The 21,817-nt window shown below is 47.0% G+C and overlaps 10 protein-coding genes across 10 annotated transcripts; 6 read left to right on the forward strand and 4 right to left on the reverse strand.

Annotated features, from left to right (window-relative positions):
• Positions 1-250: 250 nt before the first annotated feature.
• On the forward strand, positions 251-1,894 carry FSST1_005291 (S-adenosyl-L-methionine-dependent methyltransferase; the record flags this gene model as incomplete). Its single annotated transcript, XM_083231551.1, has 10 exons — positions 251-394; positions 450-488; positions 630-723; positions 770-795; positions 851-869; positions 917-1,071; positions 1,118-1,155; positions 1,201-1,601; positions 1,654-1,810; positions 1,861-1,894. The coding sequence occupies 10 exons, from the start codon at positions 251-253 to the stop codon at positions 1,892-1,894; spliced, it is 1,107 nt and encodes a 368-aa protein (XP_083088721.1).
• Positions 1,895-2,138: 244 nt separating this feature from the next.
• On the reverse strand, positions 2,139-2,960 carry FSST1_005292 (alpha-N-methyltransferase NTM1; the record flags this gene model as incomplete). The annotated part of the gene is made up of 3 exons (XM_083231552.1): positions 2,139-2,289; positions 2,340-2,675; positions 2,728-2,960. The coding sequence occupies 3 exons, from the start codon at positions 2,958-2,960 to the stop codon at positions 2,139-2,141; spliced, it is 720 nt and encodes a 239-aa protein (XP_083088722.1).
• A 942-nt stretch (positions 2,961-3,902) lies between these two features.
• FSST1_005293 (uncharacterized protein) lies at positions 3,903-5,099 on the forward strand (the record flags this gene model as incomplete). The annotated part of the gene is made up of 1 exon (XM_083231553.1): positions 3,903-5,099. The coding sequence occupies one exon, from the start codon at positions 3,903-3,905 to the stop codon at positions 5,097-5,099; it is 1,197 nt and encodes a 398-aa protein (XP_083088723.1).
• A 966-nt stretch (positions 5,100-6,065) lies between these two features.
• On the forward strand, positions 6,066-6,958 carry FSST1_005294 (YoaK family protein; the record flags this gene model as incomplete). Its single annotated transcript, XM_083231554.1, has 2 exons — positions 6,066-6,258; positions 6,312-6,958. The coding sequence occupies 2 exons, from the start codon at positions 6,066-6,068 to the stop codon at positions 6,956-6,958; spliced, it is 840 nt and encodes a 279-aa protein (XP_083088724.1).
• Positions 6,959-7,137: 179 nt separating this feature from the next.
• FSST1_005295 (uncharacterized protein) lies at positions 7,138-9,036 on the reverse strand (the record flags this gene model as incomplete). The annotated part of the gene is made up of 4 exons (XM_083231555.1): positions 7,138-7,916; positions 7,970-8,555; positions 8,606-8,924; positions 8,975-9,036. 4 exons carry the CDS (start codon positions 9,034-9,036, stop codon positions 7,138-7,140), a joined length of 1,746 nt encoding a protein of 581 aa, XP_083088725.1.
• Positions 9,037-9,655: 619 nt separating this feature from the next.
• Positions 9,656-12,577, forward strand: FSST1_005296 (uncharacterized protein; the record flags this gene model as incomplete). The annotated part of the gene is made up of 7 exons (XM_083231556.1): positions 9,656-10,966; positions 11,012-11,411; positions 11,461-11,690; positions 11,744-11,750; positions 11,803-12,006; positions 12,054-12,326; positions 12,375-12,577. The coding sequence occupies 7 exons, from the start codon at positions 9,656-9,658 to the stop codon at positions 12,575-12,577; spliced, it is 2,628 nt and encodes an 875-aa protein (XP_083088726.1).
• Positions 12,578-12,820: 243 nt separating this feature from the next.
• FSST1_005297 (phosphate transporter) lies at positions 12,821-14,753 on the reverse strand (the record flags this gene model as incomplete). Its single annotated transcript, XM_083231557.1, has 4 exons — positions 12,821-13,023; positions 13,080-13,234; positions 13,284-14,613; positions 14,681-14,753. The coding sequence occupies 4 exons, from the start codon at positions 14,751-14,753 to the stop codon at positions 12,821-12,823; spliced, it is 1,761 nt and encodes a 586-aa protein (XP_083088727.1).
• Positions 14,754-17,518: 2,765 nt separating this feature from the next.
• On the forward strand, positions 17,519-18,463 carry FSST1_005298 (D-isomer specific 2-hydroxyacid dehydrogenase; the record flags this gene model as incomplete). Its single annotated transcript, XM_083231558.1, has 1 exon — positions 17,519-18,463. The coding sequence occupies one exon, from the start codon at positions 17,519-17,521 to the stop codon at positions 18,461-18,463; it is 945 nt and encodes a 314-aa protein (XP_083088728.1).
• Positions 18,464-18,766: 303 nt separating this feature from the next.
• On the forward strand, positions 18,767-19,743 carry FSST1_005299 (Alpha/Beta hydrolase protein; the record flags this gene model as incomplete). Its single annotated transcript, XM_083231559.1, has 2 exons — positions 18,767-18,930; positions 18,978-19,743. 2 exons carry the CDS (start codon positions 18,767-18,769, stop codon positions 19,741-19,743), a joined length of 930 nt encoding a protein of 309 aa, XP_083088729.1.
• Positions 19,744-19,901: 158 nt separating this feature from the next.
• FSST1_005300 (uncharacterized protein) lies at positions 19,902-21,153 on the reverse strand (the record flags this gene model as incomplete). Its single annotated transcript, XM_083231560.1, has 2 exons — positions 19,902-20,909; positions 20,965-21,153. 2 exons carry the CDS (start codon positions 21,151-21,153, stop codon positions 19,902-19,904), a joined length of 1,197 nt encoding a protein of 398 aa, XP_083088730.1.
• Positions 21,154-21,817: the final 664 nt, after the last annotated feature.

The raw sequence follows: 21,817 nt of genomic DNA on the forward strand, positions 1-21,817 counted from the left end.
TATCCTCTGGTCGAACCACTTTAGTACACGCGGCACAGGCTCATTTCGTATCGTCTCGGTACCTCGCTACTGATTCTTACCTATTACCCGGCACACCTACTTAGAAATAAGCAACTTCACTCATCACAAGAAAGAGGGGTTCAAAAAGTGGAAAATTCCGGACCTGTTTTGTTCCCCTTTGACACTTTCCATCTCTTCAATTCAATTAAAACCCCGACTCAACGTTCAACTTCAGACGATACAACCTGACATGACGGCCACTACTGCAGAGGCCGAGCGGCAAGATCTTGACGAGACCAGCCCTGATCTCAAGACCGTTGCGACAGCCACAGCGACAGCAACAACTACCGAAAGACACGCGCCTACGACAGAAGAGAGTGACCTGCAAGCCGAGGTGAGAGAGGCTTAAGGTTATCTAATATGAACCACGATTACTGACGCAATCCCAGAGCGAAGGTGATTTTCGCGACGATGATTCGGCGATCGGCGTGAGTAGAGACAAATGCGTTGATGGAACTTTTCCACTCCATCGAAGCCCCCTGTGAAAATCGCGACTGGACTGGGATGGCCCCTGGGCTATTCTTTGTTGGGGTTTTTGGAGTAGTACTGAACTAACTCGGCGCTAACAGGACGACGCTGCAAGTAGCACAGCATCCATTAATTCAAGCATCATGCAATATCGCACTGAGAATGGAAGAACCTATCATTCTTTTAGAGAGTCAAGTGAGCTACTCTTGTATTCAACATCAACCTTTTCTGACCTGTTTAGTCAACTATGTACTCCCCAATGATTCGGTATGAGACCTCGTCTGTCTCACATTCAATTCGCTAACATTACCTTTCATCTCAGTCTGAACAGGAACGTCTCGGTGAGTTGAAATGTCTCTTTCATTTATAATTCATACTGATGAAATAGATCTGCAACATCATCTCTTCACACTTACCCTCGGCGGGAAGCTGTATCTAAGCCCATTGCAAGAAGGCAACAAGCCTATAGAACGCACTCTCGATGCAGGAACAGGAACTGGTGTTTGGGCAATTGACTATGCCGATCATCACCCAGAAACACAGGTACAGTATCTCAAATATCCATTGAAACTAGTAACTAACATTTCAGGTCCTTGGAATCGATCTCAGTCCTATACAGCCAAACTTGTATGCCTCTCACCCACCTCTCATTTCTCTCACTAACAACCCTAGCCTCCCAACAAATCTCGAATTCCAAGTTGACGACCTCGAAGATGAATGGACGTACAGCTACAAATTCGACTTTGTCTTTGCCCGCATGCTTACTGGCTCTATTGGCGACTGGCCCAAGTTCTTCAAGCAATCCTTCGACAGCCTTAACCCAGGTGGCTGGGTCGAGTGTCAAGACATCACCTTCCCCGCCGCATCAGACGACGGCACTCTTGTCAAGGGTTCCTACATCGACCAGTGGTCCGAATTCATGACCGAAGCAGCGAGTAATTTTGGAAGGTCGGCTGTAAGCGCAAAGTCGTACAAACAACAGATGATCGATGCGGGCTTTGTCAACGTGACAGAGGTGGTCTACAAGTGGCCTACCAACAGATGGCCTGCGGATCCTTACTACAAGGAACTTGGTATGATTTTACGACCTAGGGAAAATGATGATAAGAGTGCTGACCGTACTAGGATTCTGGTGTAATCACAATATCGCCGGCGAACTCTCCGGCCTCTCCCTAGCACTTTTCACCAAGGGCTTGGGTTGGAGTGTTGAAGAGGTAGAGGTCTTCCTGGCCAAGGTCAGAACTGACATGAGGGATAGACGCATCCACGCATGGTGGCCCGTGTGAGTACATCTTGACAGTATCTGGAACACAACAGCTGACATCGTCACAGACACGTCGTTTATGGACAGAAGCCAGAGTTTTGAAATTTATGACGATTATTACGATTGATCAAGATGTATGTGGGGTGTTTACTCTATGCGAGATATTGAGTTTTGGGTATTTATTAATTTAAAAGCTGTTATTGATGCGAGGTATATTTTCATGTTGGTGCATTGGCTTCTTTTCCGGACTATTAGTTATGACATTCAAGCATCAACGACTTTAGAGGGATTGGGATAGGTTTTTTCTTAGCCGTGTTGGAAAACCTGATTTATTATTCAATACCAACTATGTTTCTGTTGTACTCTCCGGTTGCAGAGCATACATCTTCAAAGGTAGCAGCTGCCTATTCTTGACAACCGGGAAACCGCGTTGCATATCGGACTTGATAATCTTCAACCCAGCCCTCTTGAACAACTGTTGAAACTTTTCATCCTCCCTGCACTCGTTAGTATCATCCTGTCGCATTGGACTAACAGAATGTCTCACCTTGTGACACTGCCGTCCAGCTCATCAAACTTATCCTGACCCCACGTACTCAGATTTTCCTTGAAGACGATGATTCCATGCTCCTTATCCAAAACTAATTTGCACCTCTCCAAGAACTGAACCACTTCTGCGTCTTTAAGATGGCCGATGCACCACTGGATCCAAATCAGGTCATATGTTGCTCCGTCTGAAGGACGCCATTGTTCCAAGCCGACGTTGTGAATTTCGCCCACGCCTGGCTTTCCCTTTAAAACGTCTGTAAACTTGACGACTGGCTCGACGACATCTACTTGGTCTGCGAGCTTGAGTAAAAGTCCTTCTGTAATTCTGCCAATACTAGAGATATTGTTAGCGACAATGTTTGCTGACATGAGTTTCTCTTTTTCACCCTGCGCCTCCTTCAAGAACTCTTGGTATTCTTTGTCTACCCGTCTTGATTCCAATGTTTAATCTCGCCAAAAAGGTACGCGAACCTTGTAGGTCGATGCGAGAGACGGAGGGCATGATGGACAAAACCCCACCTAGCATTCCATTGTCGCTTGAATCAACCGTCTCCCAGTATTGTTTGCATTTTTCCGCTTCAATCAAGCTGTCGGGTTGAGGGGTTTGTGAATTCGACATTGTGAGTGTTTGTTTGATTTATGAGGAATGAATGTGTGCTGTGAAATTTTGCCCACAGCGAGGTAAAGATAGGCTTTGCTGTTATCCGACGTATTTCCGGTCAACATCAATGGGGAGAATAAGATACAGGTGCGATGCGCGCGACAAAGATGCAATGAATAAAAGAGATTGAAATGATTATCCTGTCTTATTGAGATGTTCTGTGTGAGTCTTGGATGTCTAAACAAATGTCCTTTGTTTTAAAAACGCGCCTTCCATCCATTGACATTGTCTCTCTCGTTCAACGTTGAATGTTCAAACATGATAGTATCGTGTGCTTCACAAGATTAGTTGAATTGCTTTTATTAAATTCTAAACAATACTTCGATAAGAATGTTATAAATCTGGCGAAACATTTTATCTAAAATGTTCAACTCGGATCAGTGCCATAGTTGAGCATCATAACTGCGACACTGCCATGATAAACAGAGGATCTTTCTGGTCAATCCACGCTATTGAATGTGGTGACTGAAATAACAGCTAATAGATCTTGAGTCGGTGCCTGCACGCCACACTGTGGAACATGGCCGCCATTGCGGTTGTTCAGAGTGAAACTAAATCGAGCATCGAGGCCCTTAGCACCTTGCCTTTGTTTCGAGTCCAACAGTGAAGAACAAACTGATTTCACCACTGAACAAGTGACAAATAGACTTGTTCACACAAACGCAAAGTGGATGCTTTGTTTGCAAACAATGACATGAAACATTCTTCATTGTAAAGACCACTGATTCGAGTCCTGTATAAGAATGCAATCAACTTGCCACCTCATTTTTGTTTCCGTATCAGACAAAAACACACACATCAAACAATCTCGTCACACAAACAAAACAATCTCAACAATCACATCACAATCAACCACCAAATTTTCATCAAAGAAGCATCTCATTTTCACCTACCGTCAAAATGCCTTCTTTATCTTCCGTCTTTCGCATCGCAGCGCTGGCCGCTTCGTTTGCTTCTGCCCACGTCATCATGGTCGAGCCTCATCCCTTTAACCTCGACACTGAACCTCTTTACCAAACTTGGCCTTTGAGCGCTGATCTACCCTTTCCCTGTCAAGGTCGCACACAGCATGCCGAACAAGTCACCAAAGTCACAGCTGGAAAGACTCAAACCGTCAAGTTTTGGGGCAGCGCTGTCCACGGCGGCGGCTCGTGCCAGTTCAGCGTCGCTTATGGGGAAGAAGCCCCCGATGACCCCAGCAAGTGGCACACCATCTACAGTATCATCGGCGGATGTCCCGCTGAAGCTGAGGGTAATATTCCCACCACCGGAAAGGATCCCCACGGACGTGAGAATGGTCCTGAGTGTGGAAATGATACCGGTAAGGAGTGCACCAAGCAGTTCAACATCCCCATCCCCAAGGACATGAAGAACGGACCAGCGATTTTCGCCTGGACTTGGTTCAACAAGATCGGCAACCGAGAGATGTACATGGTCTGTTCTCCTATCGAGGTCGTCGGAGGAACGGACGATAGTACTTTTGTTGACAGCCTCCCTCCGGTTTTCCGCGCCAATATCCCTGGCGAGTGCACCACTGGTGCGAGCGGAAGTGTCATCAACTTTCCTCAGCCAGGTGACTTTGGACGGGTGATTGAACAGGGTACTCCTGGAAGCGAGGGGACTTGCGAGAAGGGCGTTGAGCCTGACTTTAAGGATGATGGTGCTGCTCCTGAGGAGCCCGTGTCATCTGCACCTGTCGCCTCTGAGGCTCCTTCATCTGCTCAACCCAGCTCCCCAACTGTTTCGGTTCAACCTTCAGAACCTGCTACACCCTCTACTACTGTTGCGACCTCGGTCCCAGTTTCGTCAAGCATTCAGTCGACCACTCCCTCTAGTTTCATCACCACCACCGCCGTCGACACACCTGTACTGCCTACCAGCATCGCTGCCCCTATCAACACCACCAAGCCCGAGTTTCCTGTTCCCAGCGGCCGACCGTTCTGGGCCGATGAGAACTATGAGGCTTGTCCTGCTGAGATTCAGTCGGGAATGCTGTACTGTTTCTCCGAGACTACCTGGGGCATCTGCAATATGGGTTGGGCTTATGTTTCTGATGTTGCGCCTGGTACCAAGTGTATCAATGGTCTCATTTCTTAGATGAAGCAGAAGAAAGGACGTGCTGGGGGGGGTGAAGGTTATGGTCTCTAGGAATCGAGACATGGATGGAAAAGTTCTGTTTTATTTGGAAGGAGTCTGGAGTTTAAGACCATCATTTTTCTTTGATCAAAAGCAATGTCATTTTATGCCACTAAATTATGCATCCATCTAGTGATTCCATGTTTGTGCTTATCCAAGAAAGGGATGTTTTAAGTAAAGATCAATGTGTTGTTGCCTTTAATGCTAGGGTAAAGTCAAATGGGTCTGTTAATCCAAGTGTTTCAATACTATTAGTTGACCGCTATCCAGTAGTAATTGATCAACAAAGCCAAGATGGGGCGGTGTTGAAATGCCCAGCCAAAGTGATCTCGGCATGGGATGTCAAGTCCCGGCTTGGCAGGGCTTGACTTGGTGTTGACAAGGAAAGAAGTAATGATTACAGCCATCTTTTATTTAAATACGTATTGTATAGATAGAGTACAGATATATGTATACTATTAGACTGACTTCAAGTTTATTCTGTAGTAAATATCCCAATATGCTCTGGTTAATGTCTTGAATAATATACAAATACAGTCTAGTCTAGCGTAGCTAGCTGTCAGAATATTTGCGTACGTACGCATCGTCTGTGCATTGTTCTTGGCGTAAAGCCGAAATCGCCGTGTTTTTCTTGTCTTTTTCTTATCCCTAACTTTTTCTAGACCCGAAAATTATTGAGGGCCCACTCTTGCGCCAGCACGTCATTAGCGCTATTCAGGAGAAAAACTGCCAGTTTGACTTATTTATCCTTCCTATGACTCCTTCTTTCATTTTAAACTTTGCCGGTATTTATTCCTCAAACTTGTTTTTTATCTTATAGCCGACTTCCATTCACTGGTTGGAGTTGATAACCGCCTCAATCGGATACATACGAGATTCTCTTATAGACAACCAATCTCGGATCTATCATCCGAAATCTCGGCCAAAATGCCCGATTCTGGAAGCGACAACCCCGAAGCTGGATCAAAGGGAGGCTCTCCATCTACAGTTTCGAGGCGATTCACAACAGATATCGATACACGATGGGGTGATCTCCTGCTTCTAGTATGCTTCTTCATAGCTGGTCTAGTCGACAGCGCTGCTTTCAACATGTATGGCTGTTTCGTCAGTATGCAAACAGGTTAGTTAATATCCTACCAATTGACCACCCAAACACTCACTCACTCATCATAGGAAACACAATCTTTGTCGGTCTGGGCGTCAGTCATCAACCAGAGAACCTCCCAAGCAAAGCCTGGTCACGCTGTTTGGTCGCCATCGTCTGTTTCGGAGTTGGGGCTCTCTTCTTTTCCACCGTCCACCGTCACTTCGGTCCTCAAAAACGCTGGGTTCTCATCCTGTCTTTCTTCATCCAGGCCATCCTCACCGGTCTCGTCGCCCTCCTTGCCACTACTGGCGCCGTGTGGAACAACCCCCACGGTCGAGAAACAGTTCACCAAGATGGCTGGATCATTGAAAGGGTGCAAAACTCCTTCCCAGCGTCCGACTACGCTGCTATCGCCATCCTTGCGTTACAGAGTGCCGGCCAGATCGTTGCCAGTCGAGCCCTCAAGTTCAACTCTATGCCCACAGTTGTGCTGACTAGTTTGTACTGCGACATGATGAGCGATGCAACACTTTTCACCGCGCCCCTTACTGATAACGCTGAGCGTAACCGAAGAGCTTCCGGGGCCGTTCTCCTTTTCCTTGGTGCTGTTTGTGGTGGTTTCTTGTCCAAGTCTTGGGTTGGCTTCGCTGGTGCTCTTTGGATTGCCGCGTTTCTCAAGTTGTGCATCACGTTTGCCTGGGCACTTTGGAAGCCCAAGTCTGCCGGCAAGTAATTTATTAAGGCCGGTCAGAATTGACTTAGAGGATGCTTCAGGTGTATTTCGGTGTCGTTTGGTTCTTTAGAGATATAGATTAGAGATAGAGATTCTGAATGATAGTACTTAATGTCTATTCCTTGTTTCCTAGATTACATCGATCAAGGGGCCAGGACATTCTTTAATACTTAAAGTCATTAGAATCTTCGAGCTCGAAGTTGTTGTAGATCAGACCCGCCTCTTAACGTAACGCCAGGTCTGCCCAACGCAGTCCTCGTTGCATCAACTCGTTCTCGAAAGTCAAGACCACGTGCCAATACTGCACAGTTGCCCTGGGTAGTAAAGCAGGCTTTTGAGATGCTCTTTGTCTTTCTCTCTTTGAGTAATCCCAAAAAGGTTTGTAGAAAGGGCATCGAGGTTCTATCTTCAACTAACTGTAGACCGTCTATGACCCAGATCAAGGGAGAGGGTGCGTGGTTGAGAAGTGCTCTGATAAGATCCAATGAGGCTTGAATACTTTGCATACTGCCATCAAGAAGATCAAAGTTCCTCCGAGCAAGCCCCTCCACTGCCGAAAACTGTGTTGGGAGCAAGCGGATCAGCTGTCTGATGATGCTATATAAGAAGGCAATCAATGAAGCCTCCTTCTGTGTCAGACCTTTCTCCTTTGCGAAGTGATATCGAGGCTGGCAAAAGACGGCGATGCAAGGCAGACGCGCCTCAGTACTAACATCATATATCCTGGCCGCTGTACGAGAAACAATCGAATCTTGCTGCGCGGAGGGTATGCCTTGAATCCAGATGGATTTGGACTCTAGACTGTCGATCCATAGTTTGATCCTGAGCGAAACCTCGTCTGGAAGAAACATGACATCATCCCCTCGTACAGATGTAGATGTAGTTCCATGACTTTCGCGATAAGTTCCAAGATGAGATGCAAATTTCTCCACCTCATATCGTGAACAATGATCTAAATCTAAATGGTGTCAGCCTTGATATCACTCAAGTGTCTTTATCGAAACGACTCACCGTCATCCGAGTCAAAACTTTCCGCCGTATTATCCTCACTTTCAGATGTCATAAGCTCATCCGATGGGGATATCTCGACGAAAGTCGTCTGACTAACAGCCTCTTCTCTCATCAATTGATGTGTCAAATCATCAGAACGGCCTACTGCCTCTTTGACCATCACAAGCTTTCTCTCAACAGCTGCCTCCCCATCTCTCCGATTCTGAATACCTACAGAACGAAGCCGATCTTCTAATCTAGTATCCAGTACTCTCTCGTAAATCTCCCGCACTTGCCCATGCGAGATGTAATTTGCTTCTCGATCAATAGCGGTAACAGTCTTCTCTATCCGATTCAAGAGACTCACCACCGTATCATCGTAAAAGTTCTTCTTAAAAGCAGCTCCTATGCGCTTTCGCTTACTCGTGAACCATGTGAGCGCGTGGCACAGGAGTTCAAAGACTTCACAGTAGAGTTTGATGACATGTTGGCGCATGTCATGACTGTCTGATCCTTTTGAGATCTTCTTGACGGATCGGAGATGGTCGCTGATATCTGACAATGCTTCTGAGAAACCCTCAGCAACCTTTTTGTAGTTTACAGAGACCTTTGGTGAGGAAGTCAGTCAATGTCCGCGCTCTAGACTTTGTATCGTACTTTCACAACCGAAGATACAACTCCGGTAATAAGACTGGTGTACTTGTCGCCATTTGGGATAATGCTGAACAGATACGAGTACTCGCTCATTGTTTGAGCAAAGTTGAAGAACTTGTCCCGTATAGGTCGGACTCCTCGAGCTTGTTTATCTTGCCATGCTGCCTGGGCTTGGTCGATAGCTTGATAGAGTGTCTCGATCGTCGGTATGCTGTTCTTCTGATCCGAGAGATTACCATCTGGGTAAATCTGGTTGAACCTTTCCCAAAGCTCTAGGATCTTTTGTTGTTGGCTGTACAAAGGTCCAAGATTGGCATCGTTACTAACAACCATGAGTACAACATTCAGCAGAATGACAGTTGTGATATGAACCTATCATGCTGCCCCATACGTATTGTTCCGACTAATGTAGTTTCGCAAGTGAGTGAGGCCATTGTGATAGCCCTGCATGCAACCCAGCTGTGTGTAAGATTTAGAAGCGGGGTTGGTAACCCACCAACATGATTAACTATAGGAGTATTGTCGACTAGGTCTCCTCGAAGTTATGAAACTCTGTATGAGGTGAGTATTTAGTTCTTAGTTGGTGAGTGACACTCGTCCAAACTCGGCAGCCCACGTTGTTTGGAATGAACTGTCTTCGGTAAAGGCGAATAATGTCTGGACCAAAGTAAGCACGACGCAACATCAACTGTGGATGCGACAATCAGCGCGTTCTGGAGCCTATCAGACCGTACCAAACCCCTGTCAACATTTTATATTTGTGCGCCATTTCTTACCCTTTGGCGCCGGTCTGTCGCATAAAGACTGGTACTGATCTAGTGGTTGATAGAAATATTAGATCAGCTTTAGTGAATATATAGCCTAAGAGAGCATTGGTATTTCCTTTGGCCTTGTTCCAGTACCAAGTCTTATGACCTGCCTGAGCGCTTGCAGGCTCGTATGGTCATCCTCAAGAATCAGGCATAACCCCCTCAACTCTGCTCTGTATCATATCGTATATTTCGACACAATCTTGGTTGGAAATCCAAAGCACCTCCAAGATAGCAAAGCACTATGACAGGAAATAAAGACACTCCTACTACCGACGCCTCGCAAAGCGATGTGACGAAATCAACCGGCACTTCTGATGCTGAAGACGGTATCAAGGACAAGCCCAAGGGCGAAGAAACGACCGAAGTTGAAACGAAAGCTAAAAAATCCACTAAGCCTGTGAAATTGACCTGGCCTTCAAATACAAGCTTGTGGTGCCCTTCCATTGGACGATCTCATGCTCAACTCTGGGAATTTGGCCTCGATGAATGTCCAAGTTGTGGACAAGCACTAGACCCGGGATTGCCCGTGGAAATGCCCGTTAAGGTTATTGGTCAACGAGCTCCTCCTAAACGACAATCCAAAGCTATCCTCCACGCTGTCGAGTACCGAGACAATGGACACAATACAATCGGCAGTGAACCATGGGAGGGCGAGTTTGATCTAGACAGTCTAGGTCTAGCGGATAGTCCAGCTTTTGAGATCGTCACTGTGCTTTTGACTTCGATCCAGGCCAATAATCATCGTCAGGACTGGGAAGCTGAGAGACTGATTGAATCGAAGATTTTGAAAAAGCCAAACATAAGAGCAAAGGTTGTCTCGAAACGTCTAACTGTTCATTCAGCACCACTGTTGGAGATCCTCAGACGCTACGTTTTCTATTATCCTTCAGCGACAGTCGATTCTACTGCGTTGTGGTTGGAGGAACCCTTCGCCTTGGTTGCTCATCACTACAAAGAGATCAAAGCGCACTTGGACGCAAACAAGGATAAGATTATGCAGGAAAGCGCCGATGCGGAAATTGAAAACATCAAGAAGGACGAAGATGAGGAAGTTGTCGGGTTACGACATCTCAGCTGGCTTTCAGACTTTTTCAAGAAAGCTGTTTTGGACGATATGATCAATGAAGAGAACCGTCACGCAGACGAGTTTTGTACCTTTCGGATGCTATGGCTGCTTTACAAGCCGGGCATGACAGTTTATCACGAAACAGGCGGTCATCTAGGTGCATACGTCTTGCAATCTGTGGACACAGACCCTGGTATCCTGTCCATTGTTCCACCCATGCGGCCAAAGTCGTACATAATCAAGGTTTGGAGCCTTGACTTTGATGGAAAGTACGTTGGCCGAGTTGGAAAGACTATCACCATCGCCCCTTTCGAAGGAGTACGACCTATTAGATCTTTACAACTCGTACCGTGCCATATCATTGATCGAGATGATGGTGGGAAGTGGAGGAAGAAATTGGAGGAGAATGGGAAAAAGTGGTATCAGTTACTTCCTGGAGGTCAAGTCCATTACTCTGGACCTGTTCTGGGCACAACAAAGCGTCAGGTAAGTTCGCCCTCGGTCTCACATGATCTCTAGCTGATTAAATAGCTTGACGGTCGTGTTTACATCGACCATGCTTCATACACAACCTATCTGAACGAAAAGCCACCCGAAGAGCTCCCGCAAGACCGTGATTACGATTCAGACAGCAGCTCCTCTTCCTACGGTAGCAGAAATCGTATGCGTAGAAGGCTCCCACCTCGAACTGGTCCTAGGCTGGGAAATGTGCGAGACATGGGTGGAAAGGGTCTTTCAAAGTGTCAATGCGAAGATTGTCGTGGTCTGCGACCCCATCCGCCACCTGGGTTTCCTTGGGTTGATTACGACATATTGGATCCTACTGTACAGAAGGATCTCACTATTCCCGGCGCAGAGGAAGGTCCCGGACATCGTTATCTACTTTGCGGACGGTTGTTGAGGGGTTTCGACCTCAAGACAAGAACATGGGGTAAGGAGGCTTTTGACTGCCGGGCTGCAGCTGCTAATAAATTGTACAGTCCAACTAGACGTCACCTACTGCAACCCGCCGCGTGCCAACATAAGGGCTATCGACACTCTCGTCATGCCATCCGAAAGGAAGGACATGATCAAGGCGCTCATACAAAAGTTCACGACTAACGATCTAGACAAGACACGACAACAAGCGTGGAGAGCCGATTATATAGAGAACAAGGGCGATGGCAGAATATTTCTGCTGCACGGAAGTCCTGGAGTTGGAAAGACATATGTGAGTCCTCTTTGCTAATGTCGCAAATACTTGTACTGACAGCTTGGATAAAGACAGCAGGTAAAATAACAAGAGCAGTTAAGGCCAACAATGTATGCTTACTAAATACTAGAATGCATTGCCGAGTACACTGAAAGACCCTTGCTGTCTTTGACATGCGGAGACATTGGTACAAACGAAGTCAAGATGGAAGCCCAACTCTCGAAATGGTTCCAGCTGGCTGAGAAATGGGGTGCTGTCATGTTGATCGACGAAGCAGACGTCTATCTAGAAAGACGCCAAGTCACCGACTTGAAAAGAAACAGTCTCGTTGCGGGTAATTTACCAATGCACTTGCCAGTTCACGTCTAACTGATCATCCAGTCTTCCTCCGTTGCATAGAATACTACCGAGGTATTCTCTTCCTAACCACCAACAGAGTAGGCCAGTTTGATGATGCTTTCATCTCCCGAATCCACGTCATCATACATTATGAGAAGCTCAGCGCTGAAGGTCAGAAGAAGGTCTGGATGCAGTTCTTTGACAAGCTTGATTACGATCGTGAGGATTTCAAAGTTACCCGCCGAGCCAAGGACTATATACTTGAAGATGAGGCTATTAGTGAAATGGAGTGGAACGGAAGAGAGATTAGGAATGGTGAGTGACACTAGTTACGATGAATGCGGTGGCTCTAACGTTGTACAGCTTTCCAAACTGCCGTTGCTCTGGCCGATTACAGATACCAACAGGGCTCTGCGAACCAGAAACAGCCAACTCTTGATCAACGAGACTTTGAGCAGGTTTGTGAGATGATGAAACAATTCAAGAGTTACTTGGTGAATGTCCATAATATGGATGAAGGGCAGCGAGCATTCAATGCGGGTTCTAGAGCGTTGGCTGAATTTTAGTTTGATATTTGAAACAGTAAAGGAAATGTTAATGATAGACGATAAATCTCAACGGTCACACCTAACCAATAGTAGTTTTGTACGCGATAACGTTTTAAATTACGATATGTATAATATTCGAACCCCTTCGCCCCAGCACAAGCGCGATGTCCAGGGTCAGGTTCAACAACCATTTTAATAGTGTGACAAGCCCATCCGGGCAAGGTATATGAGAGTATATATCCAAAGAGTAAAAGTGATTGCTTAACCACTGTAGCCCCAGCGAGGAGCGTTGATGATAAGACCGCAGATGCAGCCAGACAGGATACCAGCAACAGGAAGGGTAATCATCCAGCCCATGTAGATCCAGGCAACCATACGCCAGTTGATAGAGCGCCATGTACCGGAACAGAGACCGACACCAACGGTAGCACCAGTGATACACTGGGTAGTGGAGACGGGAAGCTCTGAAGTAGTCGTTAGTATTGATGCATTATGAAGGGATTAATGGACGGAAACTTACTAAGACGGGTGGCAAGGATAACTGTGATACAGGCACCAAGCTCCATACTGAAACCTCGAGAGGGAGAGTGAAGAGTCAGACGGTTTCCAAGGTTACGCATAATGTTATATCCGTAAGTCCAGATACCAAGAGCAATACCGGCACCACCGAAGCAACTATTCAATGTTAACAATGATTCTGCCAGGGGACATGAAGGGAACTTACAGAATCCAGACGGGGACTTCAGACTTGCTACCAGCAAGAGTGCCGGTCCTCCAGATTTGGTAGATGGTAGCATAAGGACCAATGGCGTTGGCAACATCGTTCGCACCATGAGTGAAAGAGGCAGTACAAGCAGTCATGACTTGCATAAATGTGTACAGGTACTCAGCGCGGTTGTCGTAGTGAGCGACGTTGGAGTGGATCTCGTCAAGGTCACCAGTGAGGATGCTCTTCTTGTTTTGCATGGCGAGAATATCCTGGTCAACACCAGAGAGGAAAACCTTCTTGAGGTACCAGAACAGGACAGCGCCGCTGAAGAGACGACCTTCAGGCTTTTCACCGATGAGGCTACGGCGGGGCTTGGCCTCAACGGGCTCAGCAACGTCGTCGGTGTTCTCTGAAGGAGGAGTCATGACCTTGTTCTCGGTAGATCCCTCCTTGCCTTCGTTGCTGGTCTGGTCCTGGGCGCGGACAAACTCGTCACTACCTTCGCGACCGGCACGTCGAAGCTCATTGAGCTCTTCCTTGGTCATGTGTCCCTCGTAGAAATCCTTGATACCACCTTCGGCACCATCAGGTTGGGCAGGAGGTGGAGGGCGCTTGAGAAGAAGAGGACCCTGGATGATGTGCCACCATCGAAGCTGCCAGTCGTCGCAGATGACGATGCGGTACAACCAAGGAACAAGGAAGATGGAAATAATAAGAGCCCAGGCAGCACCGACACCAATGATCATACCGACAGTCTCAGCGTCGTTAAAGGTGATCTCAATACTGCCACCCTTCCAGACGATAAGCATGGTAAGTAGAGAGGCAGTGATACCAAAGTAGACGGGAGTCAGGAAGAGACCCTTCCAGACAGGCTGGCTTCGAAGCATGACACCGTACTTGGTGATAAGAAAGATGATAGCAGCAAAGGCACCAGACAGACCAGGAGCAATGATCCAAGCGAGGAAAACAGAGACAACACCAGAGCTGATACCCTTGTCAAACTCAGCCCAGTGGATACCTTCAGCTCCGACAAGAGCAACACCCATACCAATAACACCACCCATAATGGAGTGAGTAGTCGAGACAGGAAGACCGATACGAGTGGCAAAGGTGAGATAGATCGAAGAGGCGGCGATGGCGCACATCATACCGAGCATAAGCATGGCAGGGTCGGACTCGAATTGATCCAGGTCGACGACCTTGGTACGGATGGTGTCAGCGACACGAGCACCGACACCGACGGATCCAGCGAATTCGAGGATGGAACCGAGTGTCATGGCTTGGAGGTAGCTGATGGATCGGGATGAGACCGATGTAGCCCACGAGTTGGCGACATCGTTGGCACCTATGGAACAAGTGTGTTAGTCAATATAAACAACGAGAGAATAATAAAAGAGGGGAGAGAGATGTACCAATGTTCCAAGCATCAAGGAAAGAAAATATGGTGCCGAGGGCAAAGATGTAATCGTACTGATGAAGCACCATGATCAAAAGCTGGCCGAAGAGATCGGACTTTTTTGTTCCTTTTCTAGAAAGAGGGAATGAAGAGGAAGGAGCTGATGCACAAAAGTCACAAAGCGAAATTCCAGAAGAGCCAGATCCCGACTCCTTATATTCATTCACTTCTCCTCCAAGAGAAAAAGTGTGGGACGGGTAAGACTTGGCGAACAAGCTTATAATTATGGTTATGGAGCCAGACGCACGTCCTCGGTGACCAGAATGGGTCGAGAGGCAATCCCATGTTGTCCAATGAGTGAGAGAGGTATTCAATGGCGACACAAGTTCTGTCTTGGCAGATTAATCTAGGAGTGATGTTGGGCTAAGTGGTGCTTCTTGGCGACGACGGGGGTGGTTGCTCTCGTGCTTTGGTTCTTGATGTTCGTTGGACCGGGGAATGATCTTGGCAGAAGGATTATTGCTACTAGAAAAAGAATGATATTCGGTCTTTTTCGTGGGGGGGCTGGCATGTGAGATGGAAGTGTCGAGAGTTGGATATCGATGAGTTGGAGATGAGTTGAAGTTGAGATAAAGAGACTTTGATGCTATGCCCGGACAGTGACAAAGTACATCTAGACAAACTACAATGACACTAAGACAAAAGAGATGGTTTACATGCAGATAGCTAATCCAAGCTTCTTTCAACCGTCTCCATGGAAGAGTAAGAGGCAGACGGTCCCACGAGACTCCTACCCTCGTCTGGCCGATGGTCCAACCCAAACAGGCAAGACACGACGGTGACTCGAAGAGAACTAATGTGACACCCTACTAAGTTTAGCAGTCCCAGGGTAATGGGAATAAGCTTTGAGCCTGTTCCTGACCCCACGTGCATCAACGGATGTCGTTGTAAGGGAGGCTCTTTGAACAAGGATGGTGAGCCAATCAGACAACGAGATAGTACACGTGGAGTTGGTGGTTTGTCCACAATCGACGGACCACGATGCCAAGGCCGATCAGAGCAGGGCAGCTTAATTAAGAAATAACCTTGTTTTTAAACATTGATTGAGTTTATGAAACTTTTGTTTTCTTTATATACAACTACGAGAATCCGGGGAAGCATGAGAAGGGAGTGGTCATCTTTCGACATGGTGTACAGATCATCCAGATATCAATGACAACCTCAAGACAACACCAACGTCAGCGACAACTCACGCATAATCACCATTCCTCGAACAATTACATCTCTTGCAAAATGCAACTCGCCAAGCCAACCGCCAAGGCCCGCGCCACGACTCCCGCATCTCGCAAGCTCGAGCATAACCACACGCGAGCTCTCCCTTCTGGCACGTTTCTACCTGCCAAGTCAGCCAAGGCACCGAAGCTTTTTCTCACTTCCAGGGATACTCGATACTTCAGTCTTGGCTGCACTTTCCAGCTCCGAGGGACGATGGGTTTCGGTTTGATTTGTTGTAGAAAAACGTCCGTCTTGGCTGTTGATCTAGACAAATGTGAGGTTTTAAGTGGCGTTCGAGGTAAGATTGCCAGTGGGTAAGTATTTCCTGACGCCTGGTTTGTCAGGGAGATGCAGATGCACAGGCAGATGCCTGATTTTGTTGTGATTTGCGCGGCTTATTTTCGTGATTTGGCTTGGTATTTGCTAGTGGCAAACTCCAAAACACATGCATGAAGGAGTCGTTCTGGATTGCTTCTTTGCTTTTTGATGTTACATGTCCCTTGACATTATGTTCGCTAATCTTGGCCACCTCTGTCTTGATCTCTCTATCATCCCATGTTAGTGGATCAAATGTGCATACGGGAATCCCGACTATGGATGTTTTTGACAGTTTGCTATGCATCGATCAACTATAACGAAGCATGTGAATTTGGCCCAGGTATGTTTGATGTCATCTGGATCTCCTGGCTTCGGATTCACCGGCCATATATCACAGGACGTGGACCAGTCAATCAACTTGCTACAAGCAGGTTGATGATGAGTTTCTCTTCATATAGGGTAGGATCTTTTGAGTAGAAAACATAAAGATTGAAATCAGAGATTAACACAGAGAGTATTATATGAAGCCCAAGCTAACAAGGTATAGATGTTTCATACACTGTTGTGTTATAGACCCTTTTCAATAAACATAATTCACAAAACACAACCCTTCACCATTTAAGCTAGCAAATGTGTCGCAGGTGTTGAATTCAAACCAAAATGAAATAATCCCATAGAACAAGTTTCATATAATAATATTTACAAAATTATCGGCCAGAAACACATCAAGGCTTTATACTATGTTTGACAAGTTGACCAATATTGCTAGTACACATCAACTGTTAGACCATATTCAACTTCCCTCTGAACTTGTGAATACCATCAGTGACGTCATCCTCAAACATCATATTTACTCTTCTAACTAGGTACTCTACAATATGGGCTTTAGTTCACCTGGAAACCTCTACTGTACCCTCACTCATCTCATCCAATGGCTAACGCTAAGATCATACTTTCAGCTAACAAGTGTCTCCCGCGGGATTTGGGGTTCTTCTACAACATTTGACCAATCTTTGACCTCAATTCGTCCTGACCCCCAAAGAAAGCCCCTCATCCCCCACGGCGGGGTATTTTGTTGTATTCCGGCCTCGGCTCCTCACTCCAAAGTGTAGGCTATGATTGGTCAACCTCACAAATCCGGTCTTCTTTCCGATGCCATCATATTCCCCATCATGCGCTCATCAATGTCCATACATATACAGCTCCGATCCCTCTTGAACAAGACAGAAACCTCCTCATATTCACTCAATTACTGCCCAAAATGAAGCTACTTTACCCAACATCTCTCAAGCTCGACATCCAAAGCCTCGAGGGCTTCTCTGTCGACCTCCACTCATATGACGTTAAGAAGCCCATCCCAGAAGAGCACGTCGATGCCGAAATCCTCGTCACATGGACAAACACGGCCGATAACCTTCAAGACGCCGCAAAGCGTCTAACAAAGCTTCAATGGATTCAATCCCTCGCTGCGGGTCCTAACGACGTTCTCAGCGCCGGCTTCGACGCATCAAAGATCAAGATTACTACTGGCTCGGGTCTTCACGATCACACTGTCGCAGAGCATGCGCTAGGTCTTTTGCTCAACGCTGCCCGTCGCTTCTACGAGATGCGCGATTACCAGCTTCAGGGCAAATGGCCAGGTCACCTCGGCGGTCCTCAGCCTGATAGACCCAAGGACGCTTTCACAACGCTCCGTGATGCGCGCGTGCTCATTTGGGGTTTCGGCAACATCGCAAAGAGCCTCACCCCGCAGCTCGTTGGTCTCGGCTCTCAAGTCCGGGGTATCGCTCGTCAAAAGGGTGTTCGCAACGGCATTGAGATTTACACCGAGGATGACCTCGATAAGCTCCTCCCCGAGACTGATGCGCTGGTCATGATTCTCCCCGGTTCCGATTCCACACGCCACGTCCTCAACGCTGAGCGACTCAAGCAATTGCCCAAGCACGCGTGGGTCGTCAACGTGGGGCGGGGTACATCAGTTGATGAGAATGCGCTTGTTGATGCGCTTGAGAAGGGAGAGATTGGAGGAGCGGCATTGGATGTCTTCGAGACAGAGCCTCTTCCTGAGCCTAGCAAGATTTGGAAGGCGCCTAATACCATTGTTTCACCACATGCTGCTGGTGGACGACCACAAGGTGCTGAGGGTCTTATCGCTGATAACCTGAGACGATTCAGGGCGAAGCAGGATTTGAAGAACGTTATTTAAATAAAATAGTCAAATAATAGAAGGCATATATCTCACTTTTACTTCTTCTCAATTGATCTGTATTCTTATCATGATTGAGATGATGGTGTTGCAATCGCTGAGGCCGCAAAATACCCTCTATTCAATTGCGGGTTGAAGGGATTCCCACTGTAATTTACGGCGTTGTATGGCAACCCACCCCGCTCGAATGTTTCCATTGGATTAACTGGCTCATCTAATCTTATCAGATCATCAGCCGTACCATCTCCATCTCATCTCCATCAGTTATCATCCGGTCTCGCAACCACAATACTCGCCGCGATCATGACTTTAGTCCAGCCCGCCTCTAATAACGCCAACGCATTCAATTCTTGCCAATTCACTCTCCCCACAAGAAGAGGCGAATACCTCATCCAGGTCTCATGGCCTTTGTGTTGGAGCAGCGAGCGTGTACCACCAGAAGATGATACTTCCACCGTCTCCACTGTGTAAGAAAAGCCTCATCTTCGAAATCAACGAGACTTACTTTTCACAGATACATAGTTGACGGAAACGCCTACTTCTTCACAGCGACAGACATCGCTCGTCGACTAGAACTTACTCACCACACACGAGTTGTCCTCGTCGCAATCGGCTATCCTAACAAAACCTGTGTCTTCGACAAGCGTCGCAATGGAGATCTGACACCTGAAGCTTGCGACGGAATCTACAGTGTACCGCCGGGTCCCGATGGCAAGCCTTCTTTAGGCCCTTTCGGCAGCGCATCCGACTTTTTGGACATAATCCAAACACAAGTCCGACCATACGTCGAAAATACTCTCTTCCCGGATGTTCCTCTCAATTCTGGACCCAATGCTCTATTCGGCCATTCCTACGGTGGCCTCTTCACTCTCAACGCTCTATTCACTCAACCAAATTCCTTTGATACCTTCATCGCAGCAAGTCCATCTATCTGGTTTAACAAAAAAAGTATCGTGCAAAACCAAGAGCAAGACTTCCACGCACGCGAACCCCCTACAGGTCGAGCTCCACGACTCTTGGTCATGTTTGGTGGTGCCGAACAGATGCTGATAAAATTACCTGGTGAACCGGATGAAAAGTTTGACAAGAAGCAGAAGGGAGCGTTGGAGAGAAAGATGAAAGACAATGCACTAGAACTGGTAGAGAGGATGAAAAAATCAAAGAATATAAGGGATGTTTGGACGTGGGAGTTTGAGGCGGAGGACCATGGTGGTGCAGCACCTTGTGCTTTGCAGAGAGGACTATTCAGGTTTCTCTTGGATCAACGTGCAGAGCAATAGTTCTCACTTATATCTATCAAACACATACTGGAACAATCAGCACCAATGAATACCAATGATCAATCTTTTGCAAAAGTCAAACGTGAATCAACATTCTAATACTTTTCCGCTCTAATACAAACGCCGTCGCTATGCTTAACCAAATATCGCTGCCACTCTTAAGGCCTAGTAGGATTTACCTTGAGTTTTATCCTTTTAGCCCCCTTTCCGTTTGTCGCCTGCCCAGCCGCCCTCCTCTTACCAATCCTTCCAGCAACAACCCCCTGCGCTATCTTCCTGGCCTCAAGTGCCCTCCAGTTGAACCTCGACGGGTCGAAGGGAGGATCGTAATTCATGTCGAAGTGGTTCTGATCGTCGTACTTGAGAAGAGGAAGCTTTGGCCCTTGCACGACATCCCGACTTCGAAGCTGATACCGGTGCTCACCGTTGCGCCATGCCGTAACAGTAGGGGGCTTGAGCGGCGGATGGCTTCTCAGTGCCATTCGTGTCGACGGATCGATGATATCCCGCTGGAAGCAGTGCAGATCCCATGCCGCCATGCTCCTCCACGCCCAATCAGGCCGGATGCCGTTACCTGGAGCAAGGAGGTGAGGGACCGTCCACGCATGACTAAAGTCACCAAGTTGACCTTCATAGTACTGCTGCTCTTTCAGGTCACGAATCACTATACCGCATTTGTGAAGATTGTGAACGTCGCGCAGCATCTTGGGGATATGCTTGATCTGCCTCGCCTTCACCGGGTTGGTCAGGGGAGTTCCTGGGGTGCGGTGGTCCTGAACCCAGTCTTTGACGATGGCATATACGGGATTCGACATGTCATCATGCTCGAGTAAAGTCGATAACTCGCACCTCTTCCGACCGGCTGCACTGTTGGGATGGAACAGTCTGATGGCAGTCTCCCACTCTTGTAGGAACCTGTTTGTCAGGTGAACACGCAGATAACCGTGTGCTCTGATAGCAAGATCCTCGCGGTCAAGTTCCTTGAGTCGGCCATATACGCGGCACTCGTTGAAGAAGGGTGTTGTTTGATCCTTCAAAGCATCCATTACAGCTTGGGGCTGAGGATCGTCTTTGGCAGGATCCAAGTTTTGTGTCTGGTCCATCATATAATTTTCCTCGACAGGGTGCATTTCGAATGTTGGCACATTGAGCCACCAGGTTTTGAACTATATATCAAGGTTAGTCATTAGTTCTACAAGTAGTGTCTGGCTCTTTACTTACAAACTTGACAACAAATATATTATTGTCGATTTGTACTCTAAATACAGCAGAGTGAACTCCAGAACCGAGGTATTCGAGGAACGTGTAGTTATGGTTCTCGATGTCGTCTGTGAAGGCCTCTAGCTTGGGGCCTGCAATAGTTGGTAGCGGTGGTAGTAGTGCAAGAGCAGCACCAGCAGCGGCAGCCATTTTGAAGGGATGATTGTGCAATAAGTTGTAGATGAATAAGATCGAATTATGTGTCGAAAGTGTGATGATTATGTTGCGATGTTGTGAGATATGTCGAGGCAGGGGATCGAGTCGGATCTTTGTACTTGGAAGATTGACACCACCATCTTTGACCGAGAGGCATCTTGTCGACCGTGTAGGCTTGATGATAAAAGAAGAGACAATAAAGAAGGAGTGTTGTTTGAGCAGGCCAAACGTGAGGGCACATTATACTGGTGGGCCTCGATAAACGATTCGAGCCAAACAATAAGACGATAAAGGACCAGTGTAGACTGCTTATTGTTCTATGTGAAAGATCGATTGTGGGTCTATTTTTTACCAAAGAATATTCTAAAAATGATATTCTTTGTTTTAGCACTGACAATCTCATCACTTCTTTGTCAGTGCCTGGCAGGTTTACATTACGGGCCAAAACACACTTCCGCCTCAACCACTGTTTACGTATTTCACATTTACAAATAGAAACCCTTTTAAAATAAGTTAATTATATTCCAGGGAAGAACAAAAACATGGTATATTTTTATCATTTTACTCCGAACACTTGTAGTCAAAACGAACGATGCACTAATAGGAGCTAGCCTAACAATATTGCCCCAAAGATGTTGAAATGGCCTAACCAGGAAAC

Source organism: Fusarium sambucinum, chromosome I (assembly GCF_050947815.1).
Source record: "Fusarium sambucinum isolate potato_lamoka chromosome I, whole genome shotgun sequence".
Taxonomy (NCBI): domain Eukaryota; kingdom Fungi; phylum Ascomycota; class Sordariomycetes; order Hypocreales; family Nectriaceae; genus Fusarium; species Fusarium sambucinum.